Below are 22,618 nucleotides of genomic sequence, written 5' to 3' on the forward strand. Positions count from 1 at the left end.
ACCCACCAGGAAATCAAATAGCGAGCTGAAAAGGTCAACGAACAGGGTATGAAAGAAGATGACTTGGCACAGTCCCTCCGATTCAAGTGCCATCTTATGCACCACTCATATATAGCGTAAATATACTTTTCCCGTAATATTATGAACAGGTAGCATGCATATATACTCAGCACCGTAAGTTTACGTGTTAGAGTCCATTGTGATTTTGACTACAGACACTCGCAAACTGGGTGCCTCATGAAGGGCTGCTGTAAACACTTGGCCCTCTCGACCCAGTGAAAAATAGTAGCGACAAAGTAAAAAGTGCGTTTCAGAGGTGGATGTGCCTGTCAATGTTCTCTACTGCAACACAGTGTCATTTGTGTTTTTAAATACAATTGCAACATCTATATATTTTCCGATGTTATTGAAAACTGTCACACAAACAATTACGCATGACTACAGCAGTTAATTGATTTCTGCTGTGTGATTTTATGATTTTTAGGTGTTATAATTTTTTGTATGCCTTTGGTTGCTTGATTTCACAGATAAGAATATATTAAAAATGGCACCAACTACACAAAAAAAGACACACAAAAGAACACCTAGAGAGGTTTCACGTATATTCGTTCAAATAATGCAAGAACTGCACAAATACGTTTACTTTTACATAACAAGGTACTTCAAAAACATACAGTCAGGCAAAGAACACATACATCGTGAATATTACTACGCAAGGTCCAGTCACGTGCCATTACTGTATTGGGTCAGGTCGACTCATTGAGAGAAATATTGCGTTCGAATACGAAGCAAATAAACTTAACACAGTAAGACCAACTTTCATTTACTAAAGGAGCTTAAAAAGATTTTCTAAACATTTCCTAGTGTACCCCTTTCTCTAGGAAAATGGTGGCCAAAAATAGGCCATTATTTGCAAATCGCTTGTTTGCCATGAACCCAAGAGTTCTTAGATCCTGAATGACCTACAGCCTGGTGTCTTTAAATCTCTTATTATTTGATGTTATGGCGTCGAATCTATTAAAAAGTTACATACACATGTACGTCTGCACAACCGAAGTCTGATTTTTCTATTTTTTAAACATTGTGTAAGCAGAGTGTTGCATACGTTATACCTAGTTCTGGCGATGTACCCTCGTTCCAAACGTCTTCCTTGTGTTCTCCGTTAAAGGGACCTGAAATTCAATAGTCTAGTGCATGCCAAAACATTTCGAATATTGTCTATTTTCCCAGTAATGTCGCTCTGAACTGACAAGGAGACACTTGCGACAAGGTGTGCCGTAATTAAATTTGCACTTTATTTTGTGGCAGTGCATCTTCTTTAAACGCGCTCGTACAGCTTCTTCGCGCATTGAAATAATGCCGCGGTGATTGCAGTGGCCAGGGGTTCACTGCTCTAGTATCAGATGACTTTGTTTCTTAGGTTTATTGGTCGCTTCAATGCTGTGTAAATGAAGCGCAACTGTATTGAAAGATGTCAATAATTAGCAAAAGTCGAGACGCGTGTTCTACTGTAGCACGTTGTGTTATTTGTTCGCATGCGTTATGTTTGTGCCGGTATTTGTGCTTAAGTGTAGGGTATATTGCAATTATCTAATACCAGTAACAAAATTGTAGCTGCTAGTAATCGCAGTAATGTACACGCTATATCAGACACACATAAATAGACAAATCAATAAATGGGTTCTGGTGGCAGGGTTTAGCTCTCCAGTTGTAGTACGTAGGCACGAATAAGTTACCAGCTGTGACACAGCAGCATGCCTCCTCAGGCTGAATAGATCACTGTTCAGAATATCTCATGTACAAGCGCACTCGTTAATCATGAAGCTTTTACTCTCAAAGCTGATACTTCCTGAATTTCTGTCATAGAAGGCCGTCCATTGCGACGATTGCCATGTTATCATAATGCTGAGAAAATGTCAACCAGTCGCTCCTTAATGAAATGTCAGTGAGAGCATGAATTTAGAAGAACTTGTCATCATAAAAATTTCTATAATGAATCACAGTATTGTGAATAATTCCATAAATTCTATTTCTTTTTTTGTTTTCTCATTCAAACTAGCGCTTCAAAGTTTCATTACTTATGAAATGACTGGTGAACATACATAACTGCGTTGAACGGACGCGAGCACCAGATGTACCAAAACGCATTCCAAGAAACTCATCAATCTCATCAAACTCATCAATTCCAAGAAACTCATCAATTGCGCATGTTTGTAACCATATGCCACTGTACGAAGGTGTATATAAAAAGGGACGTTAGGCTCCTGTGTCATGAGCATTGAGCAAGCTTCCTGCTCTGTCGACCATCCAAGACTTCGACCAAAATGAAATCCTTGCTGCTTTCCGCGAACATTTTGCTTCTGGTTGTACTGTGAGTATGCTTAACCATTCACCAACGTACTCTGTCATAGCGTGGATGTAAAAGACTAATTTTAAAGAGTTCGATTTTATGCTTTTAGTACATCTCGCGCAATTGCTTGATTACCTTGGGTCATCAAAGAATCAACTACCTAAGAATGCTTTCATGCACATGTTTTCAGCACCAAATACATTAACGAACTGATGGCTGTGCATCATCTCTCGTCTAGGAAAGTGCAGAGCAGTTGAAATTCTGCCTTCAGAATAAGTGCCTCTTTATATCAGCAAATCATGCGGAGTGCTACATTGAACATTTGTTGCCAGTGTTCCGTTTTGCATCAATTTACGGCGTCACCAGTTATAATGCCTATGAATGGCCGCTTTTGTTGGCATGACTGTCCACTTCCGCTGCCACCAATTCTCGTTGCTGCTATCCATACATACAGCAAGAAACCAGGTTTGGAGGTACCCTGAATACTAGGTTTCTTTCTTGGCAGCCAGGCGCGGTAGCACAAACCCATGAGTTCTTGAATCTGTTTCGGAAAAGGAACCCATGAATGCGATATGTAGGGCAACGAAAAGTAATATTGGGTGTAATGCTGAGAGACAGAACAGCGCAATCCCATCAGGAGTCAGGCCATCGGACCAGCGTAATACGTGGGTGGTGTGAAGCTTCCTTTCCATTAGCTCAGCCACCATTCATCCTTATGATTGTATACCACAAAGACAAGAAAATGCGCTTAGACGCAGGTGTGTACATTGCCGTCAAGGCATGCATTGAGTGCTTTGGTACTCCCTAAAGACAAGCAAAAGCCCTTGGCGCTTCGAGAAAATTGCCAAACACGAAAAGTGGCGTGTGCGTTCCTGACATATTACTTACTTTTAACAGCGGAGCTTGCGAAGTTTCGAGTAGCACCGTATCTATTCCGCGCTAAACTCGGCGGGTGTGCGCCACGGAAAGCAGGTATACGCCTTGACCGCTTCCAATTCATTATTAAAAAAAAGTTATGGCCTGGAAGTGAGAGTGAGTAGGAGCCATATAGAGAGAGGGGGAAGGGAAATAGAAAGCTGAGGTTTAATCATGGTGCATATTTCTGTGTAGTATTGTTTATGTGCAACAAAGGTATGCCAAGCAGCTCTCAGTATAGCATAATCGGGAATATATTTGTATAGCAAAGGCTTAGTGAGCGGATGGAGGAAGAAAACAAAGAGAAAAGAGAGTAAATCATGACGTGGCGTTGTATGGTATAGTTAAAAAACAAAATGAAAAGAAAATGAGCAAATAATGCAGAGGTTAGTGTGGGGAGGAGGGCAAAAAAACCAGGAGGAGACGGTGTGCGGGTTAACCTTAGCGTAACCGTCTACAATATAGAATGCTGTACATGAGAAGGAGGCGGAGTGTGAGGAGGCAGACTGTAAGCAGAGGGCGAACAGTACCGAAGAGACGTAAAAACAATAAATAAACAAGAAGAGGTTGAGAAAGCAGACAAAAATGAAGGAACAAAAAGGAGACACTAGACGAAGAAAGGACTTAATCTGAGTTTGCCAGTTCACAGGCCTTGCTTGCCAGCTTCACTGTTTACTACGGCTTTAAAGGCATGAGGCTGGCTTCAATTTCTTTCTCTTTTTCTCTCTCCCTTCCTCTCCTCATGTCATATTGGCCAGTGCTCAGTCATAGTCTTCCTACCGACACCTTTTTATTTTTTCTCATGGCGAAAATGAGACCTCAATTTATGAACTTAGCATCGGCACGCTTCAGTTGCTGCTAACAGCAGAGATGTTCATGTAATCATATTCGTACAACATCGAAATGTGTCAACGTACATTGCCAAACAATTTTGACAGAAGATCAGATTGTCATATTAGGTACGGCTGTTCTTCAACAAGCCGGTGATACAGAGAGCATCAATTATTAATAAATGACACACACAAATTTGCAAGTGACCAGTGCATTTTCATGGGTAATATTGCGGTACGCTCGCTGGCTCAGGTTCTTTTTTTTTCGTACAATCGCACCGAATTTATTAGGCTAAAAAAAGCTTTCTTGAACATGGGTTTTATTTTGTGCTTAATTCCTAGCGATCACACTTGAAGCAGACGCTCAACTAGGAGTTATAGAGGGCTCTCTAAAGGCGGCTTCGCATGCTCACACTGCGACTGCTGCGCCATTTCTACAGACCTGAATGTTTTAAAAATTATATTACTCTGTTTTCTTACGCTGGTTCATGTTAGCCCTTTAGCTCACATTGCTCCACAATAAAAGTGCAATTTTGAAGGTTTCTCTTCTTGTCTTTTGTTTTGCAATACTTCTTCAAATTATTTATAATGGCCGATGTCTCACTGTAAGGCGTGAGTAGGTTGGGATACTTGGGATTGCTTGGATACTACACGTGCCTCACATATCCTGCTACTTCATGTTGCTCCTTATTGAAGCGTCTGTTTTTATAAAGCATGCTTATATAAAAATGCTGCAATAGCAAAATATTGTCATTTTGATGTGTCACAATTTTGAATAAAGTAATATGTGTAGAGACAACCAGACACGAAAGAATGCTGGGGCTGTTTTTTTCTGTCTATGTGGAAAATTGATCGGCCATATTTGTGTTGGTACAGTGACATCGCTACAAAATGCAACCGCTCGATACATGGGTCACTTGATCCAGGTACCATGTAACGAACAGTAAATTCTACATTCCAGATGGGCAATCTTCGAAGGCGAAATCGCAGAAGCCGGAAAGGATGATTACAAATACTGCAATCCAAAGAAAGGATTGGGTCATCGAAGAAACTCGGTAAGTACTGCATGAAAGTGAATTGTGGGTAATCTCTATCAAGATAACCTGGAATACGCAGACCTATGATTTTTGTGATTCATGACAATAGAAGAAGCAGGTTCATAGGTTTGTCGGGCCAAAATTTACAATGAACATTTGCATGTCGTTGCTTTCTTTTTTACGCCTGCATGAAAGGATATTAGCAGCAAATAATTATAGCATTTTAGGATTTCTGTTTCGACTGCAGCGGAAATATTCCAACCTATCTTCGTACTTTTTGTGTTTTACAGTTGTTTAACATTATTTTTATTTTTATTTATTTGTTTTTGCTTCGTATTGTGGGCATTTGTTATGTTTCTCAAGCATGCTCATCCTCACAAGTGTTCATCGTCTTCTTCTGTTGTTGGGACCCGGCGTGCCCGTGATATGTGCCTAGGGTGTGCCCGGTCTTTTCACCGTGCATTCGAGGCCTAATATATAAAGGTTGCTTTCACCGTTGCGTCACAAGTAGAGAAGGCTGCTCACCGATGTTTTTCCTTTCTTCATTGCGTATTTCCGTATTTCTCACTTTACATCTTTTTTTCACGCCAACTGACAATGATAGCAAATGACAAAATACGGCAGCCCGGGCGCCTAGAGTGTTAACTGCTTCAAATGGACAGAAACAAGGGCCACCCGATTTCGCTGTTTTTTCAGGCTTGACACCATCAGTGCATAGCCTCAATAATGTTTTTCATCGTATTTAAAATAGAGTATTGAGTCGGCTATGTACTACGTTGTCGATGGAACTTTACTAGGTAGCAAGTAGTTGCCCTAGATTTCTCATGTGACGTATCACGAGAGATCTCTTTACTTTCACGTGCTACTCAATAAGGCAACGCGTTTGATACATTCAAAGATCATTTTAGCGCTGCCATATTTGCCGTAGTTTTTTTTTTCCAGGATTAGTTATTAGTCTTACAAAACACAGAAGGTGACTCAAAATGTATCATTCGCAGGAGCTTGACAGTGGAGATTATACGATTCCCTTCGAGGGGCCTGATATGGTAAGTATAATAGCTGCACAGTAGCAAATTTTTCACTTGTTAATCAAATGTTTGCCGCTGAGGCCACACATTGCTGCGTTCATGTGGCCGAGCAAGGAATGGGTTATGCAAAAAACGGCGAGCTAGAGCCAACGTGACCACTTGTCTTCACCTATTTCTAAAACAGCGCTTCATACACTATACTAGATGTGAATACTTATGCAACAAACACGGTGATTTTACGTATACCTATGAGAAAGCAGTATTAGGAATGCAGTGGTGCTTAGTCCAAGAATGCCTGAACTTGTTACGTTCACTTGATTTTCGGCTGATGGATTTCCGCCTTCGTTCCGTTGTGACGTCTATTGAAATGCGCAATGTAGACGCATGGGCTCGTGAGGAACATATGGGAAAGGGCGCATATAACAAGAACGCTGTATATGTTTAGTGCACATTTTTGTTGTCGTATGATAAGCATAGCTCTCACGTTTTTACAATAAAAGCTTTGTGTATACAAAATTAAAAATCATTATCATACCTACAGTAAACCACTAAAATATAGCACTTTTGGTATATGTGTGTGACTGGTGAAAGTATTGTCTTACATCTGTCACAAAAAGCAATACTTTATTTACGCGTCTATTCTTAGTTGGGCAATCTATAAGGTAATGTCTGTATTTGAATAGTATAGCTAGTTCAGTAGCAATGAGAGTGACACTTACAAGGAAGCAAAGACTGAGTAACTATGAAATACTTCGGTTATGGGCTCCATATATTCTGCCTTTCAAAGCAATGGTGGGCAAACGCCAACACATATGCGTTGTTAGCGAGGCTTTTTTACAACGTGACCTATATATTACAGAGGCCTACGAAAAAGGCTCCCACAGTGTTGTCTCCAATACTTTTACTCCACACCCCTATTCTCCTATTAGACCTGCAATACAGCAGTGGAAGAAAAAACACCAATACAGCAGCGATATATACAAAGATGGCGCTTATCACGCATTTATTTATGCCATGTCATGGACGTTTCATTTATTTTTGAAAGCAAATGCCTTTCAAGACTTGTAAAACTCGTTCGTCGCACACGTGCTTTTTTGATTGACAATTTAAGTATACCCGCTCACAAAAGTTTATGAAACTTGGCGACCACTCAAAATTTGAACTATTGTTCTCATTACTGCTGGAGCTCACTCTTCCGAAAAATACTATACGACTATGCGCGCCCCCGTAGTGGAGAACTCTGGAAATTTTGACCACATAAGGTTCTTTAACAAGCTGCACCTAAATGCAAGCACACAGGCGTCCATCATTGTCGCCTTCTTTGGAAATGCGGCTGCGGTGGCCGAGATTTCATACCACTACGTGCGGGTAAGCTGGCGGGTGCCTTAGCGACTAGACTACCGCGAAGGGTCAATTATTGTTCTGTTAGTGCACAGCGCTACGAAGTTAGCGGGATACTGTATAGGTCGCAGGCACTACATTACTTTTGAACATTTATTTGGAGGCTAGTTATCTGAAACGCCAACAATATGGCTTTAACAATAATCAAAGAACCAAGACGCAAATAGATAGATAGATAGATAGATAGATAGATAGATAGATAGATAGATAGATAGATAGATAGATAGATAGATAGATAGATAGATAGATAGATAGATAGATAGATAGATAGATAGATAGATAGATAGATAGATAGATAGATAGATAGATACGCTGAAAGTCGCTGAAGTTCGCTAAAAATGCTTCGCATTTAAAAAAAAGCATGAGGCATCTGGATAGTTGACTATACGCAGTTAAAATCAGGCTTCGTACTAGAATCGAACCCTAGCAGTGTGCGCGGGTCTCTTCTGCCGAACAACTACGTCGCCGTTTTAAAGCTTTATCACAATGCAATCGTCGTGTATGGCAAGGTGTAGCGTTAGTAGACATAGTAATCTGTGGCCGAAACGCGCAAACGAACGAGGCGTCCCGATATGTAGAGTGCGTAATGATTGGTTGGTGGAAAGCTGGTAACATTTTACAACGCCCCACCGCAATGGTCTAGTGGCTAAGGTACTCGGCTGCTTACCCGCAGGTCGCGGGATGGAATCCCCGCTGCGGCGGCTGCATTTCCGATGGAGGCGGAAATGTTGTAGGCCCGTGTGCTCACATTTGAGTGCACGTTAAATAACCCCAGGTGGACGAAATTTCCCGAGCCCTCCACTACGGCGTCATTCATAATCATATGGTGGTTTTCGGACGTTAAACCCCACATATCAATAAATCAATCAACATTTTACAATGGCCTGGTCTGGCGAATTCACCATTAGTTTGAATCGCACCATTTTTCCAGTGCTTTTTAACGCGCAGATTCTTCCTTGACAATCGCAAGTCGGTCAGCAACTGCACGTTGTGCGTGCACGCTTCCGGAGTGAAGTTCAGCGAACAGGGCTAACTCCGCTTGGTTAGCGTCCAACCTCCTCCTAGTCCACGGTGCTAGAAGTAGACCCACGACTGCCTCAGTGCCAGATCGGACCGAACTCGGTGGAGCTCACACATATTAATCCCCGTTTCAGCGGCGCAAGCTGGGGTGAAATATTGTCGACATGACGGCACAATCGAAATTTAACGATTCCCGCGCCCTCTGTTGAGCGCGTTCGCGGGCACGTACACTATCCCAGACTCCGCTAGCTCGCTTCACAGGTACGCCGGATGACAGTGACCACACGGCGCGAGCACACAATCGAGAGGGCGACGCGCAAGTACCATTTTTGTGTTTTGGCGCCTGAAGTCATGAAAACTTGCCAGACTACGGCATGAAGTCATTAGAATTAGTACTGTTGCATGACGTCAAGTTAGTGTCAATGTCGGTGAGCGCGCCACAAGAAATTCGACTTTAATATCGAAAATGAATATCATCATTCGTTCAGCGGCCCACTTGGTCAGAGCCACCTATGTATACAAGAGATCTGTAAGCCAGAGTACACTCGCCTCTGAAAAAAGGTGTCCGTACCACTTTAGGCGCTAAAGCGGATGCATCCACGTTAAGTGGAGCTATAGCTCTCTTATATCAGTGTACAGTAACATTTATACTACTTGCGTAAGTACAAGTTTTACTTCCGTGTTTTACCGATTTTTGGAACGAAGAAATCAACATGTTTTTATGTGTATTCTTTCTTTTCTACGGCGGAGACGGCGCGTGAGTGTACGTTAGAATAAAAAAACCTACTCCTGGATCCAGCACATGTTCACGTGCCGTGTGTACTTTTTGGTTCTGACAGTAACTATACAGTGCTTGAAACAGATGAAGAAACGTTTAATAATTGTGCTACGACAACTCCTGTTAAAGTAAGTGTAGTCATTGCCGTGAAGCACTTGTACGGCGATGTTTATAGAACCGATCAGCATGTTTGTTGCTCGCAATGTTTCTGGCTTGTTATATCGGAATACGAAATTACAGGCAGAGCTGCACACTGATTTACCTTAAAGAAGAGTGCAGAAATCGTGGTTATTCTTTTATCTTTTTTAAAATGGCATAGAATGAGTGGTTTTGTAAAGGAAGTAGTGTGAAGACCTAGTGGAAGCTTGAGTTTTTTGTCAAAATATTGAGACAAGGCAGTAGTGAGATAGGGGCAAAAAGCGGTAGAGCATCCCTGTCTAGAAAAACGACTACCGACGGATAGAGACTGGTCTGATGTGATATTAGTGGTGTGAGTTTCTGACAGTTAGGGAATCCTACGGTAAGAATAGAGTCTGACAATATGTTTCCTAAAGGTGCTAAACTTTTGCCGATAAAGTATTTGAATGGGTTGCTCAGAGACCATGTCAATAGCCTACAGATCAGTTTAGTTATAGCTACCAATGCTTTCGTTAATGACGAGAAAGGAGGAGTGGGCATCTACTCAACAGGAATAGATTAATTTTATCCACAGCTACAGCCCGATTTTACGCCAATATTCAATGCAGAATTAATGGGAGTGATTCTGGCCACAGGCAAGCAACCAACACATATCTGTTCGGCTTTTATACTGACTGACTCTTTGTCAGTTTGCACTGCTCTGACAGCACCGAAAAAATCGCCTTGCTTACTGAAATTCCATACGTATATACCCAGTCACTTTCGTGTTATCCGATTGATTTGGGTGCTAGGACACGCGGGACTAATACTGAATGAAGCAGCGAATACACTGGTGGCAGAATCAATTCAAAGCCTCGTCATAAATATTCTAAGACACTGCTGCCTATGTACAATCACGCGATTTCAAAAATTCTGTATAGGGCAGAAACACAGTAACTTTTCTCTTCTAAATGGCACAGATTTTCAGCACCTTAAGTTTCAGTGGTACAGCTCATGGTGTGCTACAAGAGAATTCGAAGTGATATTAATAAATTTTCACTAAATTGCGGTGCAGGATACCACCTTTAAACTTTTATTTTCACAGACATGGTTTGTTTGATCCCCATTTTGTCACTATTGTACACAAACAGAAAATATAGAGCACTTGTTCGCAGAAAACCACCGATATTGAAATTTAAGGCAAAAATTTCTCATATCATCCTTCTGAAAACACGGGCTTCAGCTATCGAAATGGGCACTATTCTCCTCAGGGGCTTCGGCACTAGGCCACTGCAACAGGGTCATATATGGAGCCATAAATAACTATAAAAAAGAATCAAAATGGCAACCATGCTAACCTCATAAGTACATACTCAATTGCTTATTTTTGTCATTATACAATTTTATGTTTTTTACTATATTTTATTTATTTCATATCTTTATTGTTTATTTGTTAGATTTTTAAACAATTTATATTAGCCTGTTAGCACAACTAAGCTTTTAGTTAATATGAAAAAATCTATTTACACATCCCCCTCTTCTTTTTTTATCTTTCCCCGAAATCTCGCTGCCGCGCGATTCATGGCTCATCCCGCCGTAGCGCGTTGAGCCAATCCTCTTGAGCCCAACCAACCAACCAACCCGCCAGCGTGCCAGCCATTGTCGTCGCATGTAAATAGCGTAAATATCTGTATATATACGTTTCTCGTAAAATTATGTCTTTACAGTGTAGTGAGCGCCTACTGCGCAGGCTAAGATGAACGAAATGTATTGGGCTAATGTACCAACGCACGAGAAAATAACAAATAGTATTTCAACAAAATCGGTAAACCACGAAGTTATGGAATCGAGAATAGCAAAAGGTGTAGTGAATCAATGTCATTATCAAACTCAACAATACATCGTAATTATATATTCTGTTGCCAAAACGCTAGCATATTTAGGAGAGGGAAATCCCGGCAGCTGGATTATCAGCCCTGCTCTGAAACCCCCGGTTTCACTCACCCGGTCTCCACCTTCCTGAAATTTAATGCCTGAAACCAATACACTTATGCGGTACAAATTTATATGCAGTATGTACTGTTCGTTTACTAGCGTAGCTGTTCGTCTTTTCAAGTGTTGGAATCCGGAAGAAGCGCAGCTAATACGGGACAAAATAAGTGTTCGTGGCTTTTCTGAAAGATTGTTAGTGTTTTGAGGTTCATGTACATGACGCTATTTTGTATTTAGGATGACGTTTCCGAGAGGAGCAGCGACAAAAAGAGTGGTAAAGGTCGCAAGAAGACGCCTGTAGAGGTGGGTGTTTTTCAGTTTTGTCATTGCTTTTTGCAAGACTATTCTCGGCGTTATATATGTAGTGAATATATGTTTCTTTCACGCTGAACCCAGAAGCACCTCAAGATCCATTTCTCGCTTCACTGAACCGTTTAAAACTAGAATGCAACCATTGCGGCACAAGTTCTCGCAGACAAATGAGAAGCAGCTCATTTCCAACAAAAGTGAACCCATTACGCTTTTGTCAAACTTCTTGGACAATGTAACCAAATTTCTTTCCCAATGCAGTCACTTTCCTGTACTGTAAACCCAGCAAATTAATAAGCACTTCAGGGTTGTTTAAGAAATGAAACGACGTGATAAAGAAACAAGCAAACGAGTTCTTTGCGTTTTTTTTCAATTTTAAGAAGAAAACAGATAACCACTGCAGACCAAACGCAAGTAAGAAGTAGTACAGTGGGGTATTGGAGACGGCTTGTCGTTTTTCCGGGTCATGAATTTGCGTGTTGCGCCTTTCTTTGTTTTTTCTTCTTTTTTTCTAAATAATGTTTTCTGGAAGAGTTTCCGACCGAGACCACAAATACGAAATCTCTGCGTGCCCGGTGCACTCAGTTTGGGTGCCGCCTAGATCGGGGGCATAAATTATCGTGTTTCTTAGTTGAAAGTCCTTGCGCTTTTTAAACTTAAAATTGAGAATACCTTAAAAAGTAAGGTCCAAAAACTAATGGTCATAAAAGCGTCAATTAAATAGTTAACTAGCGAAATTTAGTAAATACTTGTTGGAAAGTAAATGTTGGGCGGCATAGTTTATGCACCGTGGTGTAGACTTGGTTGTCTAAAAGAACATTCGCTCAAATTTAGGGCACTGTTTTTAGAAAACATATATTGGCTATAAAACACCTTGTATGAAAAGTAAGACGCGCTAAACGGGAGATTTTATTTTTGTATGATGTACTCGACAGATGAACAGGTGCAGGAGGCGTCGCCAGTGAGGCGCTGCTTTTTTTATTATTAATCGCTGTTAATTCAGCAGAGTGATCCACACTGCCCCATTAGTGTACTGGCGTGCACTTTCTTACTTAATACGTGGGTAAGAAGTTAGCCAATGTAATGTCGAAATTACAAAAATCTGTTCTTCCCACTCGTAAGATGTGCATCAACACATACGATCACAAATGATGCAACGGTAGAAGTATAGAATGAGAACTCGTTCTTTATGAACCGAAATATTCAAAGCGTGAGCCCCGCAATTTTTCAAACGCCTAGTAGTAGCAAAAATATCGTGCAATGTTCATGAAATAGTACTGCTGCGGAAACATTACAATTTTGTTTTCAAACATAGCTTACAACTGCGCAAGCTATGGTTCTCTTGACGTCAGACTACGCAGCTCAAATAACAATAAAAGCGCCTCAAATATTTGATGGATGGTAATTCAGGCTTTGGGGGATATCCTTCTTAGCTGCATATGTGACGAAAGCTGAAGAATGCCGAATGTAAGCGGAGGAAGCGTTGAGGTGCGAATATTTGCGTCGCTTCTTCCGTGTAGATCCCGCGCACTGTTCGAGTGCCACTTTTGTTCTCTCTTAGCCAATAAAAACTCAGCTCAAAACTTTACTTGGAGTCTTCAAAACATAATAATTGATAAAAGCTTCAGATAAAGACGCCTTATTTGGGTAGGGCTTTCGTACATTCTAGTCATGTAAACATGCTCTTCTTATGTCACTATGTTTGGGACAGTTTGGCATGAGTCGTTATAATGTCTTTGCGATGTTAGAGAAATGAGACCACAAAAGACACAAATTTCCCAGAGACACTATTTTTTTGTGCATTCGGCGCAGACGTGGTAGTAAGGAAATTGCAGTGCCTTCATATCTTCCGACGCTCTTTCATCCATTCCCGCCCTTTTTTCTTCTATTTCATGTACAACTTAGTGATATAGAGTTAATTTTTTGTTCCCCATCTGTGTCACACTAACACATGTCTACCCCTACAAACTGGGCTGCAACACTACAACATGTCTTCGTTTGCGTCGTCTGAAAATGTTTCATTGACGTGATGTGCTACTACACACATCCCACCAGCACGTCCCAGAAAAATCATGTTTCTCAGTGAATAATCATGTTTGGGCCACTAATCTTGCTTACGTAAACGTGCATTGTTTCTCGCAGTGCACAGAAAACGGCGATTGCAAAAAGAAGTGCGAATGTCGGGATGATGGAAGCGGGACCAAATATTGCATGCGTCTGCGCAAGAACGGTGACCAGAACGAGTTGGACCTTGCAGAGTAGCATCAGTCTGCAGGCCTGACTATTGCATTCACAGAGCAATAAACTTATCCTCTGTGACAAATTATTGCGTTATTTTTCGTGCAAACGTTCTCTTGAGCTGTAGCGGTAACTGCGTGACCTTGAAACCAAGCTCGTGAGATTATTTAGGACATTGTTTCCTGATTTTTTTTTTAACTTTGGATGCAAGCATACTCATGTGTTGTACATCGTACACTGCTGCATCCCCCGTGGTTGTTAAGGGCTGCTGTGCTACGTAAACCTCAAACTAGCACATCGATTTACACAACAAGCCCGAGACTGTTGAAAACTATAATGCACTAGGCTTCCTTCTACTGAACGTTTTCTCGTAAGGTTCAACTGCATGGTCTCTATATTCCTTTCTCATAAGAAGTAGAAATTCTTGCAAGAAGAAACAGGGTATGCGGTGGGGTGCGCTTTTTATCGCGCTTTCGCCAGGCATAGGCAGCGAGGTGCGCCGTCCACACGGCATACGGCTGAGTGGAGGTTGTCGTAGCGATGGGAAGAGCCCATGCGGTGGACGACTGAGTCGGAGCCGGGGCGTGCGCAGTACAATGCCGCCTAGAGAAATTATTCAGGCCTGCTCACTACTACGAGAACGGCCTGTGACGTCCGTCAGTTTTGAAACTGTTCTCTTGCCGAGCTGACGTGCGCATGCATGCTCCCGCAAAACGAGATAAGCAGAATTGCTAAGCCTCCTTTGAGTTATTCCAGGAAGATGACCATGTTTTTCTGGGTATGTAGCTAGGTAAGTTTATTTACAGAAATGCAGAGAGGTCGACCTGAGCGATAGCTTGCTCTAGCCTGCTACTCTACACTGCGGGAAGAGAAAGGAGAAAAGAAAGATTAATGGATGACGATGGTGAGTTCTGCCTGGTGATGTGATGTGCAACGTTCACTAAATTTTTGCGTAGTATACAGCTCCACACTCTCGCAGTGGGGCAGCGCTGCAGGGTCGACTGTCACCGATACTGACAATGTGCCGAAGGCTCGAGTGTTTTCATGCGCGAAGAGAAAGAGAGAAAAAAACGTTCATTGATTTAAGCTTATGAGTGAAGATGGGAGATTTCCTTATTCCAGGAAGCCTCTGGCCTGGACAGCCCGCTGGGCTCGAGCAACGAGTTGACGATGCTCGACCAGGTCCAGCTGGGAGATTGCAGTCTCCCACGCTTCATTGACGACGTCTTGGTCCACATCTGGTGCTGCTGCTTGTAGACTTGGGATGCTTACTTTGCACTGTAGTAGGAGGTGCACCAGAGTGTCTTCCACATTGCAATAAGGACAGATGTCGCTGTGAAACGTTGACCTAATATTGTGCAATAGTATACCGTGGGTTAACGTGTTGCTTTGAAGACGCCTATAGTCACTGCCTTATTCTCTTGATAGTTTTAGATGTGGCGGATTGTACGACCTAGGCTCGAGTCCAGAATGCTGCAGTGTTACAAGCTGCCACTCTAACGTCGCCAGCGCGAAGTCGGTGACGGGAATGACAGCAGGTTAGTTCAATCCGCACGTAAGCAAAGACAGTGAAGAGATCAAAGACGTGAGAAAACAAAACAAACTTTACTCTAGTGATATTGCAGCACACAGGATCTAATACAACACTTCAATACAACTAACAAAAAACATCAACACTTGATACGACTAAACATAGATATAAAAACAATAAATCAGCTTACGCGAGATAACTATTACAAACTACCCAAACTAGCAACAATAGACTACGGAGGAGAAAGTTCGAAGATGTAAACAGCTGAAGGCATACGTGTGATGACCGGCAGCGTTGCGTCCCCGACGATCGGATGCGAGAAGTCGAAGAGAGTTCTGGCACGACTGCGATGTCGGCGCCGTTGCTACGCTGGTAGCTCCGGGAGGCTAGTGCTTGCAGGTGACCTCGGGCAGGTTCAGCTAACTCGAGGCGAAGTCCCGATGTCTACGTTGCAGACGTTAATATCGCGTCACAACTAGACGAACGGCTAAGTTTAGGTGGCCAGCCAATACAAAGCCACATTAAAACTTCTAGAAGAGATGCTTGTTGATCTGTTTCTACACCATGTTGGTCAGCGACTAGTCTGCCTAGCAGGGCAAAATCCTGCGCTTAAATCCCTCTCGTGTCTCCTCGCTCTCTTCCTTGGGGACAAGAGACCTCTACATGGGTCCAATTATGCACGTTTCATTGATAGAAACTCCGCCCCAAAAATATATTGGCCCCACCTCTTTTTAATTAGGAGAGGGCCCTCAACTAGCGAGAGTGACAACCTGTTGGGGTGTTGTCATACGACTTGGCCACCAGAGGTTTTCCCACGGTTTCTCCCGCGGGAACAGTCAGACTGTTGTTTGGCTCTCAGCCGGTGTGTCCCGTTGTCTAAACCTTGTTCGGGGTACATCACGGCCTTTCACGACCCTGCAGACGCCGCCGCAGTTACAAAAGGACCAAACGTCGGCGCCGACGTTCGAAGAAGAGCACCCCATTCTGCACTTCTCGGCTCTCTTTTATGCACCCGCCGTTCCCACGGTCAGTTGGGAAGTACGGCGCCCGTTTTTTGCCCTGACGTGGGGTTGCCAAAAATGACCGTCCGTGACATTGCCTCCACTTTCAGAATGTTATTCATAACATTTTTTAACACGGAGGGGAATTTTTCGACAACAATGAACAAAACACCACCAACAAGCGAGACATGAGGACTGTCCCTCTCATACACAACATAAATAAGCAGAGTGCATCAAAGTAACAACAAAAGGGAAAAAAACAATTGTTGGAGTACAAGCTTCAGTTACATGCAACAATATCAATACGCCATACAAACAAGAAAAAGAAATAGCCGTGTACGGCAGCCATCAATACAGAATACGCTGCATGAATGCGTACTACGAAACAAAATGGAACAGGTGTGCTCCTCTACTGTTGTGAAATCTTTCAATGTGCATTACAACATGTAAAAACAACCAATGCACCAAGCAAAAAGAAAATAACTCAAAATACACTTCTTGTACAATCAAATATGCACATACCAGCAGAAAACAAACGAAAGGAAAAAATTATGATGCTCATAGACCTCAAGAATTATATCCGGCTCAAGTAATCGGCTCCCACGTTTTCGCTACCCTTAATATGCGTAATGGTGAACTGGTACTCTTGGAGTAGTAAACTCCATCGAAGTACTCGAGCGTTCAGCTGTTTTGCCTGTTGGATATTACTCAGAGGCTCGTGGTCTGTCTGGACACAAAAATGTACTCCATATAAGAACATGGAGAATTTCTGAATTGGCCATACCAACGCGAGAAATTCTCGTTTGATTGTACTATAGGAAGCCTCCCGTGGAAGCAGCTTTCGGCTGAGATAAGCTGTGGGGTGGAGCTTGCTTTCATAAGCCTGCATGAGCACGGCTCCGAGACTTGTGTCCGATGCGTCCGTTCGAAGAACGAATGGTTGGTGCAAATTTGGTAGCCGTAGTATCGGCTCCGTAGAGACATGTTGTTTGAGACTTCGAAAAGCCTCCTCGTGGGCTGCTGTCCTCCTCCTCATACCTTTTCAGTAGGTTGGCCTGGAAGATTTTTCTGCCGCCAGCCGTGTCTACGACGTAGTCAGTTTCACCTTTCTTTTCCCGGACTTCAAAAGGGCCCTTCCATTGCAGCAGCAGCTTGTTCGTGTCGGTGGGAAGTAAAATCAGTACCTTGTCTCCGGGGTTGAAACTCCGCTCTTTCGCCTTTCGATTGTACAGCTTCGTGTACCGTGCTCCGGCTTTTTCCAACTCCTCGTGTGCCTGGCGGCATGTTTCCTCCAAACGGTTCTAAAGGTCGAAGACATGCTGGTACGTCGTCTTAGCTTCTTCAGCCAAGTCGGCGTTCGTTCACAGCTCCTTCAGTAACGCCAAGGGTCCCCTCACATGGCGGCGGTAGACAAGCTCGAATGGTGAAAACCCCATACTGGCCTGCGGAACCTCCCTATAGGCAAAGAGGAGAGGTGCCAGGTAGCGGTCCCAATCTCTCGGTTTTCGGCGCACATGTGCTTCAACAAAAATTTTAAGGTGCCGTTGAATTTTTCCCCAAGCCATTAGCAATGGGGTGATATGGGGTGGTGTGGAGCTGGCGCACGGAAAGGAGCCGCACTACTTCCTTCATCAGGTCCGAAGTGAAGTTCGTGCCACTGTCGCTCAGTACCTCGCGGGGGACGCCCAATCGGGAGAACATCTTGACCAGGGCTTCGGCCACTCGCTCAGTTTCGATACTTGGGAGCGCCACTGCATCTGGATACCGGGTGGCATAATCCATTAAAGTCAAAATGTATCGGTTCCCTAGCATTGAAAGCGGGTGAATCGGTCCCACTATATCGATCGCCACTCGCTTGAACGGGGTGTCGATTATGGGTGCCCTCCCCAGTGGAACATGTGGTACACGGCCCTTTGGTACGATGCGCTGACAAATGTCACATGAGGCGACGAACCTTTTTACGTCAGCTGTGATGACTGGCCAAAAGAACTCCTCCGAGATTCGGTCCTTGGTTTTCTGCGTGCCCAAGTGTCCTGCCATTATACCATCGTGTGCTGTTTTAAGCACATCATCTCGGTGGCAGTGCGGAACGACTAATTGGCGTACAAGCCGTCCGTTGGCCTTTGTGTACTGTCGGTACAGCATTCCCTCTTCTTGTTTACACTCGACGCTTCCCTTCTCATTTCGGCATGTTTGCTTCCTGCCGATCTTCTAAAAACACTGTTTGAGTGTCGCATCTCCCCTCTGCTCGCAGCCATAGTTAACTCCCGGCAATCCCACCATGGTCCCAGGCGTACGAAGCTTGGCAAATTTTTCGGGCTGTGCATGTGCTTGGGAACGGCTGATAGCTGCTGCTACAGGCTCTTCCCTTAACTCCTTTGTCAAAACAGGTTTTTCAGTCTCCTTTCTGGGATCATTAGGAGGACTTACGCCATCAATATTGCCCAGAATGAGTTTGTAATGGTTAAGGACGTTCGTCACTACGTTTGTTGATAGCGGACGAGAAAGGATTGACATCAACATGTGATGCGACCAAAAGAAGCTTTATATTGCACACTAGAGAAGGAAGTGACAGGAGATTTCACGAAGGAGATTGCGGACATCTCTGCTATGGTGGCAAGTTTTGTGACTCACAGTTTGGGTCCCCGTCGTCCCGACATGATGCGGTCGTCGACGTGTGCGAGGGCAAAGGTGGCACGGCTGGAACTGCTGACGGCACACGGATGCGCTACCATGTGCAGCGCCGTTGAGTCGAACGTCGCGGCCAACCCAGCAGTCAGGGTTGCAACTCCCGAGGTCAAGGATCAGTCCACGGCTCACGAGGACCACACCCGGTAGGCCTCGCACCTGCTCCCGGCCACTGCACCCAGGCAGGAGCCAATCGGCAGGCCCCATCCTTGGACCTTGTATAGGCCGATGGACTCGACCCCGAACAGACACACCGGAGCTCGACCTGATCGACACGTACGGGTCCCACGTCCGGCCCAGGAACGCTGCCAGGAACGCTGCCAGGAACTCGTCCTCTCGAGCGGCGCACCGCTTCGTCCCGGCACTGCTGGCGATCCTCGATTGAGCCAGCAACTTCTCTGGCACCTGGATCTTCAGCCGCCCTGAGCCTCGCCCGGCTTCGTGGTCCTCCGTACACACGCCCGTGTCTCGCCCGGCAGAACGTCTCGCTCGTCCCTTTCCGATATGCGACGCTCTGGTTACACCGGTGGTTGATGGCATGGGTGCGGCTACGGAGCAGTCAACCCGCATCGGAGACGCGATGCTCCATGCGGGGAGTGGCCAGCCCTTCCAGCGAACAGCTTGCGTCGAGACGCGATGCTCGGCGCAACCGTGACCATTACCCAGGCCACTTACGTCGCTGCGCCGAACGGCTGACCGTGGAGACGCCTCGCCGAGATCCGCGATACCCTCGGCAAGGAAGAGAACAGCAGGCCAGGCCGCGCCCCGAGATGCAGTACTCGTGCCGGCAATGCCGCTCCAGCTGGTAGTTGGACGACAGTAGCGTGGACAGCCGCGTTCCCTGGCCGGAACCTAATTCGCCTGCGTCCGACGCTTCGGCCCGCTGTCTCCCGTCTGCCGCTGCTTCGGCTCGTCCCCAGACACACAGCCTACTGCCACGTAACGATCGCACGTGGCCCAATCGTGGCACGCCACCTCTATGGGCCACCACTGGTCATCAGCTGATTGGCGCACAGTTGCCTCGTAATCGGACGTTTCTTCTTCTTCTCTTCTTCTTTATTTCTTGTTGTCGCCTTTGTGCCACCTGCTGGCACCTTCATCGTTGTCGTTTTTTTCTCGAATCCTCACAGAGGTCATACAGCGGATCTTGCAGGCATAGTGCTGTCATTTTGCCAGTAAAGTAGGGGGTGTCAACCTCAATTCGTGCTTCGGGCAGCATCCTCGCTGTTCCGTCAACCAAGTAGACGAGTCTGCTTGTACCTGTCAGCTCGTCTTCCTTCACCAACTTCCTCCGCGCGATTACTGTGTTGCACCCCGTATCCCGCAACACTGATATGTCTGTGCCTCGGAGAATCCCTGTGGCCACTGGTAGGTTCTCGGCCAGATTTTTCGGCGGTGTCCCCCTTACGGCGTTGACGACGGGGACTGTTTCGCCATTCCTAAGTTCGATATACCCGTCGCATATGGGATCCTCACGCGTTTCCATTGGTGCGCAGAGGCAGGACGCCTGGAATATATTTAAGAGTACTGAACGCTGGGCGAGTTGGTAAATCATCACTACAAAACTGCGCGAAAAATCGACAAGAAACAGAGAAGGCACACACACAAGCGCAGACTAGCAACTGACAGTTTATTGAAAGAAAACACTTATATACCTAAAGAAAAACTATGACGTGAAAGATTAGAAGTTGGCAGTGAGATAATCAATCTCTAGTTGGTGCAAAGTCACCGAAGGCCTCGCAACACACGTGTCGCCATACTTGTGTATATAAAAAGCCTCCGCAACTTCTCTCGCTGTCCTATCCCTGTGCCGTGACAACACCCTTGTTTCGTGAAATAAAGGGGAACACTTGCAATCCCTGCAATGTAGGCACAGATTCGACGAAGGGTGGGCCTTCAGCGATGCCCTGTGATCCATTAGTCGGTTGTTCAAACATCTTCCAGTTTGCCCAATATAGCACCTACCACATGATAAGGGGATAAGATACACCGCACCAATTCCACACTCTACAAACGTTTCCCGGTGTTTGACCACACAAACATACCACTTTTTTTCTTTTCCTTCAGCTTTCCTATCCACCATTGCGCACACTCGGCCCAACTTATTCCTGGACGAAAAAACGACATTAACACCGAATCTATGTCCCACCTTTTTCATGCGGTGGGAGAAGGCATGAAGATAAGGAATGCACGTGTAAGGCAAACGTTTATCTATGCCCGCTCTGTCATTACCTTCCCGTTTTAGTTTCTTCAATAATCTTTCACTTAGAAGACCCAGCCTTCCTTCTGGGAAGTTCGATAACCTAAGCCTAGTAAGCTGATCATGAAAAGCCTCCGACATCTGATGCGGGCACGATTTGCACAAAGCAGATTCGAGACACGAAGTGGCGACACCATTCTTGACCAGCTTTGAGTTACAGGAATGAAAATCAAGAATGGGCTTAATCGACCTCGGCGAATACCGCCAGCACATGTGCTCCTGCCCAATCCTAATTTTCAAATCAAGAAACTGAATGCAGCCATCTTTCGGGACCTCAAAGGTAAATTTCAAACCCCGTCCTTTCTCATTAAACATTTTCAGCACATTGACCCTGGACCTGACACAGTTGTCCATTTCAACAAACACCAGATAATCATCAACGTATCTCATTGTCTTAAGCGCTAAACTTTCTAAGCCTCCCTCAAGGTCTCGATCTATCCTCCCCAAGTATACCTCACTCAGTTTAGGGGCAACACGGGAACCTATGCACACACCCGATTTCTGCCTATACACACCACCTTTCCATTCTACCAAAGTCGAGCGAAGATACATCGACAACAGTTCCAGGAAGGACGCAACAGAAACTCCGCACTCATTTTGTGTGTGTGCCTTCTCTGTTTCTTGTCGATTTTTCGCGCAGTTTTGTAGTGACGCCTGGAATGAATTATTTGCTCCTGACTGGCAGTCGTTTGCCCTATGTCCTTTTTTCCCACACTTGAAGCAGACGATGGCTATATTAGCGGCAGGTCTGTTGCGACACAAGTGCGGCGGGTGATTCCCACGATTGCAAATATAGCACCGTAGTGAGTGGCTGTTGCCTCCTTTTTCGTATTTCCCCTTCTCGTCCGGTATGGGACAATCTTTATTTGTTTTCGCTAGGCTTGCTCCACCCTGAGCTTCCAAAAACTGGTCTGCCAGCTCAAGCATGTCTCCCAGGGATTCCGCCCTCTTTTCTTTCAAATATAATGCCAGGTTCGAACCAAATCCATGCAAAAACTTCTCTCTAATCAACAGTGCGTGGAGGGACTCGAATTCTGTCTCAGTTTTGGACTGCTCAACCTATCAATCGAAGTAATGTCTTAAGCGAGCCGCGTACTGTGTTGCTGTTTAACCCCCTACTGGC

The 22,618-nt window shown here is 44.6% G+C and overlaps 2 protein-coding genes across 2 annotated transcripts in view; both read left to right on the plus strand.

Annotated features, from left to right (window-relative positions):
• The first annotated feature begins 2,283 nt into the window (after positions 1–2,283).
• LOC119170616 (uncharacterized) lies at positions 2,284–14,100 on the plus strand. Its single transcript, XM_037421837.2, has 5 exons — positions 2,284–2,371; positions 5,057–5,150; positions 6,131–6,178; positions 11,706–11,771; positions 13,920–14,100. Exons 1-5 carry the CDS (start codon positions 2,325–2,327, stop codon positions 14,037–14,039), a joined length of 375 nt encoding a protein of 124 aa, XP_037277734.2. The 5' UTR covers positions 2,284–2,324; the 3' UTR covers positions 14,040–14,100.
• An 810-nt stretch (positions 14,101–14,910) lies between these two features.
• The window catches only part of LOC119182873 (solute carrier family 2, facilitated glucose transporter member 8), a 73,200-nt gene continuing 65,492 nt past the window's right edge, over positions 14,911–22,618 (plus strand). Inside the window, exons 1-2 of the mRNA XM_075888092.1 lie at positions 14,911–14,919; positions 15,138–15,256. Of these exons, the coding sequence (XP_075744207.1) occupies positions 14,911–14,919; positions 15,138–15,256 (128 nt within the window). The remainder of the gene's footprint in view (positions 14,920–15,137; positions 15,257–22,618) is intronic.

Source organism: Rhipicephalus microplus, chromosome 3, assembly GCF_043290135.1.
Source record: "Rhipicephalus microplus isolate Deutch F79 chromosome 3, USDA_Rmic, whole genome shotgun sequence".
In the NCBI taxonomy this organism is placed as follows: domain Eukaryota; kingdom Metazoa; phylum Arthropoda; class Arachnida; order Ixodida; family Ixodidae; genus Rhipicephalus; species Rhipicephalus microplus.

Bases quoted from the DNA above. Each gene is read 5' to 3' on its own strand.
- LOC119170616 (XM_037421837.2), top strand. From the start codon at position 2,325: ATGAAATCCTTGCTGCTTTCCGCGAACATTTTGCTTCTGGTTGTACT. The intron at 2,372-5,056 runs GTGAGTATGCTT...TCTACATTCCAG, and splicing joins ATTTTGCTTCTGGTTGTACT to ATGGGCAATCTTCGAAGGCG. The intron at 11,772-13,919 runs GTGGGTGTTTTT...TGTTTCTCGCAG, and splicing joins GCAAGAAGACGCCTGTAGAG to TGCACAGAAAACGGCGATTG.